A 9,894-nucleotide genomic window follows, 5' to 3' on the forward strand; every position below is an offset into this window, starting at 1 on the left:
GTGTTGTTATTGTTAGCTAACACAAAACTATTCAAACCTGTTTTCAGAAATTGAAATTAAATGACCTGAAATAAAAATTAAAATAGCTGAAAGGCTTAAAAGAAAATTACAAATTTCCCCTTAACAACTAACTTATACGTTTACGCACTAAGATGATTTTTAGCTTAAAAACAAAATTAAAGCTATATAGAAATATAACAAAACTAATAACAAAGCATGTGAAATTACTTAAACTAAAATAAAAATATGAAAAATAAAACAAATTTAAAATGTAAATACTATAATAGTATATAAATACTAAAATCACACTTGCCCAAATAGATGTTTTTAAAACTACAGAACGGTAGATACACTTTTTACCCAGTGGTTTATATAAGACCGCCATGTTCTGAGAAGTATATTTTTAATGAAAAGCAAATACATTTGTAGTTATGCTGGTATTGATGAATGGATGAGTGTCCTTTCACATCCAGATTTGTGGTAATACTTTGAACTGAACACAGACAGCACACAAGTATTGGAAAAAATTATATTTTAGAAGAACTCACTAGAGGTGACAATTTTCATAACATGAAAAATATACATCGGTATTTTGTCTTTGTACATTAGGCAAAAGAATTGCAGTAGTCTGTCAGAGCCAGAATAAAATTAACCAGAGAATTAAAGATTGTGGGAGAGAGGATGGGATACAGGCATGCACACACGCGCACGCACACGCACACACACACACCTCTGCATAACACTTAATGCTCACTCACCCTTAAACACATACACCTCATCTGAAATCCCAGAAACTGTTAGCAAGAAATCTACATTTAAAGCATGGCTAAGAAACCTATCAAAGAAACCACACAAAAGAGATGTTGAGCAAACACACAAAAAAACCTGCTCTGATACAAGGGAGAATCTTTACTAGAAATCTTACATGAATATCCAATTTTAGGATGTCCTCGCAAAGTGGGCAACACAGTTATTGCTACACCAAATAATTCAGAATGCTGGTACAAAGGTTATGAAAAAAAAAAAACCTTACACATACACACAAACTTGAGAGGATATTAAGCAGTTCTTAAACATGTTCCTCCCTTTAGCTCCCGTTTGATGCAGGGCACGTAACAAACCAAGCGATTTAAATTGGAGGCACTTTTGAAAACAAACGAGAACTTAAAACATGCAGGGGAAAAAAAGAAAATCACATCTGATGGGTTTCCTTGCCATTCCCTTCCCGCCTCAAACGGACAAAACAAGAGAAAAGATGAGAACCTGACACTCAGAATGCAGACATCCTTCCTTTCAGCCTAAATAAGAGCACCCACCCATCCCAACCAACCCCTTTTAAAAAGCAAATCAGAGAAATACCTTCAAATACCTAATTAATAAGAAAATGACGTGCTTTACAGCTATTTTTACCTGAAGTGTCCCGAGTGAGAAAGCCATCCAACATGACGAGCATGCTTTGAGGTCTAATTATAGCTTACCCCTTCCATCCCCACCCTAAAACTGGATTGAGTTTAAGCGACTTTTGTTCAAACTGACAGGCGGGTACGTGAGGCCACTTGCACCTGTATCAGATCTGATGCACACTAAGAGATGTGAGGCAGCAGGAGGTGGAGGGTAGGAGATGAACTATACTCTTCAAGAACTGTACATGATGTCACACTCTAACTACAGAATTGCTATTTTATTTGGTACTAAGTCCTGCTGGATGGATAGGAACAAGTTATTATATATTATCCGGTTTTTATGTCTGTGCTATGTACACGTCTTTACAATCTCTTCCTGAAAAGTTGTATCAGTTCGTAGACTTGGAGAAAAAAAAGAAGGAAAAAAGCGTAATTGTTTGTAAGTTTTTTTTTCTCTTTTTTGTTGGCACTTGCTTGGCGTGTTCTGTCAGCATCTGTGATGGCCTTATGTTCTATTGCAGCCTATTAATGCCAGTCTGTTACTGCCAACATTCAATGAAAACCAGTCCAGCAATAGGGTGGTAGAGTGCAAGAAAACAGTGCCATATTGTTTCTCAACTGGAGACCTGTGAAAGACACAGACAAAGATATTAGATTAGATATTTCAACAAATGTCAGACTAATAGACCTTTAGACATCTAAAACTTTCAACAGTTCATTTTGTCAGTGACATACATCAGCAATATCAATCTTTTGAAACTTAACAACTTACTTTAAACATACACTACAGTTCAAAAGTTTGGGGTCAGCACAATTTTTTTTTATTGAATTCAATAAGGATGCATTATTTTTGATAAGTGACAGCATATCAATAATATTACAACAATTTCTTGAGCACCAAATCAGCATATTAGAATGACTTCTGAAGGATCATGTGAGAACGAGGGGGAAACAGTACAACCAACTGAAATGCTCTGGACTAAAGGGTCTATGAGTTACCTATGATAGGCTAAGCAGACAAAAGAGCCACTGTTACCTAATAATCTTTAGCATCGAACCTCTATTTTTAAACAAGCCTTGTGAACCTGTTCTAACAGGTTAGCCCACAACATTACTATGACAGAACTCTACTCAGACTGACAAAAGCCCTATTCTGAGGGGATTAGTTCTGTACGGGATAGTGAGGCAACATGGGAGTTGTGTGATTTTTAACCCTATACAAATCAGCAATGTCAGAAATAATTTCCTGACTTTTTATGTGCTACACATTCATATGCAGATAAAGCACATTTTACCTTTTATAAAAATAAAAAAAACACAGGTAAAAACAGACCAGAATAAATCAACATGCTAATAAAAAAAGTCACCTGAGGGATAGCTTTAAAACTTGCGATAACAATTCTCTGCATCACCTGGCTCTGAGCTCGTGAGTTTTCAATAAGTCAGTCAAGTTGGGGAATTAAAAAAAATGGTCACAAGACGTCAGCAGTAAAACAAGATGGTAAAAGTCCATTTGCTTACCCTGAAAATAGTGAAGCTACAAGCTGCTAGATGATTTTCACTCAAAGGCAGTCTCTTGGCTCTTTCTCACACAGCGGGCAACTTTTCTTTTGAATTCACCATGTCTGTCTTCCCTCCACTCTTTCTAAAATATTAGATCAAAATGAATGCATAAATACACACATAATTTCTCATTTATCTCTGAAGTGAATAAAAGTACAGCAGCATCACATTCTGCTAACATGCCCACAATGGAATACGAAGCATATATTATTTATTAAATAGATAGCATCAGACTTACTGCTGCATCAACATTGGCAGGGGAATCTCCATTGGGGTCAGCTAGCATAGAGATGACGCTAATCATAATGGTCTCTACGGTGTGGATGGGGAGCCAACGCTCTTCTGGTTTCTCATAGCCGTATTTATCCTCCCCCGGTTCGTGCAATATCGAAATACAAACATCACCATTCTTGTCAACTGCAAACACAATGCAGAAACAGGACATGAGATTGCATGCAAGTTATTACAGTCTTACACAGTTTGACATACATGAACCATTTTTCTCTGTTGCTATTCATATAATAAAATAGAAAAATATGGTTGCTGAAAGAATTATTAAATCAACAAAATAATAGTTAGGTATATTCCATATTTTTTCCCTCATTAAAATATTACACAGAAGAATATACCTTTAAAAATATACCTATAACTTTAATAAAAAAAATTAAATCATGTACATTCACATGAAAAACCTCCAGTCATATCAATATATTTTTTTAAAGCGATTTATTTTATATAGAGGTCTCCTAATGTGAGCAGACAAGTTAAGATTAGAAGACCAGCCAAAAACACACACAATGTTAGGCAAGTCCCATTACTAGACATTTTGCCAGTAAAATACAATATTTACATTCTGAATAAGCAACAAAAAGCATTTCACAACGCTAGGTGTCAGTGTACGTGCAATATAATATAGCTTTTATATAAAGCCCAAATGGTGCTCACTGCAGTGCAGAGCCCAATGACCTCCAGCTATTCATGGGTTGAGATTGACCTAGTCCAGCTCCACCTCGGTGGATATAATGGGTGGGGGGATAGTTATGGGTAGGGTAAGGATGTTGTTGAACCTTCACCCATTATGCCCAAATTACAACCAGAGAGGAGGAGCTGAACTTCACGGTCCACCCATGGCTCTGCAACCTGAATAAGGGATGTTTACATTCTGTGGAAATCTGCAAACAACAAATCTCACAAAAATGTTTCTCAGTTTTACAACATTAAATACAAACATTGCAGATGAATACTGCTCAGAAAAAATGTGAAATACCCAGTGGGAACCCACACTTACCATTTGGATGCCATATTTCTGTTATGAACTTCATTTTAGGAGGCCTGAGAGGATAGTCTTTGGGAAATGTAAGATGAGCTTTAAAGACACCACCCTCACTGTAAACAGAAAAAAACATAACAGACTTAAAGTATTATTCAGAAACAATATTGTGGTGGTACATTCTTTGTAATGTATTAAAATATTCTGCAACTGCTTAAACTGTGCCAGTTAGGATCCCCTATGACACCACTAAAACGTGTGTGTATACATATACATCTTCATTAAAGGGACTATAAGTAACTTTTTAGGTAATTTATAATCTAAAATCAATATTTTTATTCATAAATATGTCCCCAATGGTGTACAAATACCTCTGCCAATTATCTGATTTATCCTCGTAAACGAAGAATTTATTATCTTTATATACATGGGGGGGGGGGGTAAGTCCACGGAGGCTTCCATGTAGTTCCGCCATCTTGAAAAACTATAATAGCAGAGAGGGTCAAAAAGTACGCCAAAGGGTTTCCACAACGCGAGACGTAACTGAAAGCAGTGAGAGGCGCTTGTCACTTTTATTTTTAATGGCGGACCATACCTATGCCGAGCCACTGGATAAGAAATCCTCTTCGCCAAAACAGACCAAAAATGATCGTAAAAGGAAACGTGACCAGAGGATACAAAAAACACGAGTGAATGTCGGGATTGCTTTTTCCCGGTGGGAAGAGCTAATGCAGGAGAAAGAATACAAAAGAGACGCTGAAGTCCTGCTTTCTCCTCGACAGGTAAATCAATGTTACAGTCTTAATTACAAACTACTAATAACAATAGTTCATGTTTTTGACACTCATTACTTCATACTGTAACATTCGTTTGTTCGTTGTGTCAATTTGAAGTTTGTTTGAAATAACAAAGCTGTTCACCCGAAGGAAAACTCGACGAAGTGCTATTAGAAGACATCCTGTCATAGCTTTTTGGTACATAACAGCTACCGTAGATGCAACACGCATTTGAAAACACAAGGCGCTGGAGAGCACAATTCGTTTGAATGCAAAATACAATTTCACCGCTAGATGGGAGTAATTCTTACTTAATGTCCCTTTAAGAACAACCACAACCAGACTGGCATTTGTCATGGGGAAATTCATATTAAAGTCATAGTTCACACAAAAAATTTAATTCTGTCATCATCATTTACTCACCCTCATGCCTACATTAGGGCTGTAACGATACACCAAACCCACGATTCGATTCGTATAACGATTTTTGACCCACGATTCGATTCGTATCGCGATTCTATCACGGGGGCGGGGCTTGAGGGGGCGGGGCTTGTGGTGAAAAAAAGAGATTTTGAGAGAAGAAAAAAAATACCGGTATTTTTATTAAATAACATTAGGAAAAACCTGTATAATCTAAACACCAAAGAACAATAATAACTATGCAAATTATTATACTATACGGCAGTGTAGGCTGCTGCTTTTGGGCTGTGTTCTGTACTCCAACTAAATTGATTTCGGGATGGTGCCGTAATATGCATCTGCATGTTGGACGTGTTGCCGGTCAATTGAGGATTAATTTAATGCACTTTCTGAGAATTTATATTTCAAGTTTTGGCTGCAAATTTCACGTCCATAATGCTGAAATTGCCAAATTTTAAATAATTTATCCTCAACTAGTTTTGTGGTGTAGGTCTACGTAGGCTATTTTATAATGTTAACTTCAAATAATACTAATAGTAATTTAAAGATGTGGTAGTTCTCATGGGCCTGAGGGGAGGGGAGGGGGGGAGGAGGGGGATCCCCCCTTTAGATGATTCTCATGGGGGGGATTTTTTTTGTTTGAGGGGAGAAAGGGGGGGCATTTTTTCCAAACAAAATTATTACATTTATCTTGCCTAAATGTTTGCGCTCATTGCATTTTTACAATGGGGTAATAGCCTATTGTTGTTAAGAATTTACACATCACAAGGAAGCTTGATTTAAATTGTTTAATTAAATTGAAAAAAGTAGCACAAATAAATACAATAGAATAAAGATACAAATAAAGACAATTAAAGAGAAAAGTTTTTGAATAGGTCTAACACTAGTATTTATATACAGATACTGAATAAAGTAATCAAATGGAAAATAACACTGGGTAGTATTTTAGTCCTGAATAAATTAAATACATAGGCTATTAATCCTGATTCCTTTAACTTAAAGCCATCTTTTGTTGTTTTGACAACAAAATTAATGACAGACACATATGGCTGCCGTCACTTTAAGAGCTAGTGCACGGATCCTGTGTTCATTATACTGGCATGCGTTTTATGTTTATTAAAAACAAAACCGACTATAGCCTATTTAGAGTATAGCCTACTCACAAAGACCGAAATTGACAATTTTGCGTGTTAAAGCAATATAATCCGCGAAAAATAGTTACTAGCCAGCTGTTTTTGAGGCGGATTTTCTATGAATGTGCGCATAGAAAATAATCTCAGAGAGCGCGCGAGCACTGATTAGTTTAAAATCGCTTGAATGTTTAAACTGGTAAGACTTAAAAAGACTTCAGTCACGATGCACTGCTGGCCCGATTGTGCAAGTGAATATTCCGTCATGTCCCGACCTTACAGTCTATGGTCCCGACTCCAAAACGCGAGTGTGTATTATCGCCGCAGCGCTTGATGCCTGCCTTGCACAAAACATTATGAGAAGAGATAGAAGACGCGCGGCACCGCTGAACACTCACGCTGTTTGTGAAATTGCGTCTGGAAGATAGTTGTTAAAAGAATGATTTTATTTTATTATCTGTGTGGATTACGATTGCGGGAATTTCCCACATTATAAATGGGAGACCTGCGGGAATGATTAGAATTATGCGCAATACCCGCGCCGAAATTCGAGCCCTGGTTCTGGACAGGAAGGATAACTCTGGGAGTTGGAAGGGGTGTGATCGCGATTCTGCCTTCTCACATCGCGATACAGGATCGTGGACCTGAGTATCGCGATTTCGATTTTATATCGCGTATCGTTACAGCCCTAGCCTACATGACTTAAAATTTCTTTTAAGCAACACAGAACTTACATTTTGAATAACTGTACTGCTCACTCTTTGTTAATGATGAAAGTTTTCATTTTTGGTTGCACTAATCCTTTAACATAATTTACATTTGTAAATAAAAATGTCACATGGTATTTCATAAGACAACAAAAAGACTTACTAGAGTGTATCAGGAGGACCGATTATTAGCACTTCCCATCTGTAGAGGTCATTATCATCTATCAAACCAGCTGAGAAACCTTCAACAGGATTTTTATTTAGTTCTGTCAGGAAGAGAGAACATGAAGATACTGATTAGCTATTTTAGATGAAAGAAGAAAGAAGAAAAAGGAAATGTGGCATTTCCGGCCACTACGTGCATTTGTGCTTACACATGGGTGTTAATAGTTGGACCTCAACAGTAACAACACAAAAAACGGTTTTCACATCTGGGGAGAATTTTAGACAAGAAATTAGCAATTTGCCTGTTTGTTATCAGTTCAACTGACTGAGCCTCAAGCCAAAGAACGTCCGTCTATTGGTGCCTGTGGTCTCAGACGCTCTGTCTGAACTTCTGTGTTCTTATAAGAGAGAGCAAAACAAAATCACTGTAGGTTTGGGGATGACCACCTTGTTGACAAAGACAAGTTGACAGTTGGGTAATCCACTCATATGGATGTCATTTTTATGAGCGCATTAAGATCTCACAAGTGCCACATTTTCCTGCCCTGTATCTTTTAAGTCCAGCATAAATGGAAGTTGTGAGGCTTTTGTTCCCACAGAGGGTTCACTGAGTTTAGAACAAGGCCGGTGAGTTCACCATGCTGGACCTGCTGAAAGGAGACAACCAAAACAGCCCCGATCCCCTGAATTAGCAGGGCCACCGCAGAACCTGACGCCATGACAGACCCGGGGTGCCACTCACCCTGTCAACCCTTGGAAAGAAATAGGCGAGTTGCCTCTATGAGCGTGTAAGATGAGTAATGGGGGGGATGGAGTTGCTTGAGCTGTCTATGCAGCAAGAGACAGCTGTCATGAGTCAGATCTAACATTTTTAACATGATCTGAAATGTTCATGTTTAAACTGAGAAGAGAACTCATATAATCAGCTTAGTTTGACCCTTTTACAAATAATTCAATTCACTTCACTGGCTGCACTGCTCAAATGGGGCCCAGTGGAGATATCATCCTCTGGCTTGAGCTCTGTAAAGCTGACACTCACGGATCATGTTGCTCAGTATGTTTATTGGCCAAAGAACAGGAGAAACAAAATAGTAGTAACGACTCTAGTAACAGCTTATTATAACCAAATTCGTATATAAAAAAGCACGTTGTGTGTTGATAAAGTATGTAAATCTGTTATGAAGATTACAGCTGGACTGGACTGTACTGTAGTTCTCTCTGTACCAGTGAGCTGGTGTTCAAACAGCAACCATCAATTTGTTAGCTTAGCCTGTTAGCCAGCTAGAAAAACAAAGGGATTTGATTGCCCCGCTGCGGGGACATGGTACACAATGTAACGTTACGGTTTATAAATCTCACTTTTGCGCCTTGTGATAACAATACTGGTTTGACGGATCAAGATAACATGGTGAACGGAAATGGCACCAATGACAGTTTCCCTGAGACTATAACCGACGCCTGGTGCTCCTATGAAAACTGCGTCCGGAGTCTGGACACAGATGTCAAAACACGGACTGGCCGACAGCGAGCGGCCCCGCCGGAGTGATAACAGACACAACTGCCTGACATACATTTACAAAAGCAAACTAAATAAAACCAAACAAATGTACGCGTAGTATTATTTTAATTAAATCTTAACGACTCTCGGATGAATATTTCATCATAAGTCGTACCAAAACAGCATTTTAAAATAACAAAAGACAGCGGAGATAGCCTTTAGCCGGCTACTTTAGCTGCTAACTCGCTAACAAATGCTTCACAATAAATACAGCGCTCGTTAGCAGCTAAACTAGCGGCTAACACCTCCGTCTTGACTGCATTGACAGGCTAAATGTTCACCGGCTTGTTAGCCTGGCTTTGCCAACAGCCTTGAAAAATTACCTGCTAGCTGTCTCCTGAGTAACAGTGCTGACTGGGGCTCCGTCATGTTTTTATAAGTTATATTCTAGGTCGACAGTCGTTCACTTAGCTAAGGAGAAAATATGTTTGAATTGGCTTGCACGTCTTTCCGTCTCTTCTCTAGTCCGTTTTGCTCAACATTCTGATCCGGTGTGCGCATGCGCTCTGCTCTCTATGAGGCCGCGAGGAGAAAAGGATTGGCGCATGCCCCAGCAAACACGACTAAAAACGGTGATGGCTTCAATACTATGAAGCTCCAATTGTGTTGTTGTGTGAGTCTATTGAACACGTTTTTTACTGTTCAAAATTCACGTAGAAGACGATACAATAATAACTAGACATGTACATTTTAATTATGTTGTTAGTGAGTCTATTGAAAACTTGATTCCAGTCCAAAATTCACACAGAAGACCATAAAATAATAACTAGATGTAATTTTTTGAACAAAATGTGAGTGGTGTAAAACTCGTCAATAGGCAATTGCTAGGACATTCTGAATGTTTGCAGGATAACAAGTTCATAATGCAAGATGACACGATAAGCACCACTAAGTAACATACA

At 38.2% G+C, this 9,894-nt stretch overlaps 1 protein-coding gene across 1 annotated transcript; it reads right to left on the reverse strand.

Annotated features, from left to right (window-relative positions):
* Positions 1-515: 515 nt before the first annotated feature.
* Positions 516-9,509, reverse strand: ube2g1a (ubiquitin-conjugating enzyme E2G 1a (UBC7 homolog, yeast)). Its single transcript, XM_077240724.1, has 6 exons — positions 9,316-9,509; positions 7,433-7,535; positions 4,255-4,352; positions 3,205-3,383; positions 2,925-3,048; positions 516-2,029 (listed from the first exon to the last, which is right to left on the reverse strand). The coding sequence occupies exons 1-5, from the start codon at positions 9,359-9,361 to the stop codon at positions 2,962-2,964; spliced, it is 513 nt and encodes a 170-aa protein (XP_077096839.1). The 5' UTR covers positions 9,362-9,509; the 3' UTR covers positions 516-2,029; positions 2,925-2,961.
* Between the last annotated feature and the right edge of the window lie 385 nt (positions 9,510-9,894).

The sequence above is a fragment of the Siphateles boraxobius genome, unplaced genomic scaffold (genome assembly GCF_051911475.1).
Source record: "Siphateles boraxobius isolate OS27281-9 unplaced genomic scaffold, OSU_SipBor_1 24, whole genome shotgun sequence".
Classification (NCBI taxonomy): Eukaryota; Metazoa; Chordata; class Actinopteri; order Cypriniformes; family Leuciscidae; genus Siphateles; species Siphateles boraxobius.

What these genes read in the sequence shown, in the direction of transcription:
- ube2g1a (XM_077240724.1), bottom strand. Translation starts at nt 9,361, where the DNA reads ATGACGGAGCCCCAGTCAGCACTGTTACTCAGGAGACAGCTAGCAG. An exon ending in GGTCCTCCTGATACACTCTA is followed by an intron (nt 4,353 to 7,432) that starts GTAAGTCTTTTT and finishes TTCTGTTTACAG; the next exon opens with TGAGGGTGGTGTCTTTAAAG. An exon ending in CTGCCAATGTTGATGCAGCA is followed by an intron (nt 3,049 to 3,204) that starts GTAAGTCTGATG and finishes CTAATATTTTAG; the next exon opens with AAAGAGTGGAGGGAAGACAG.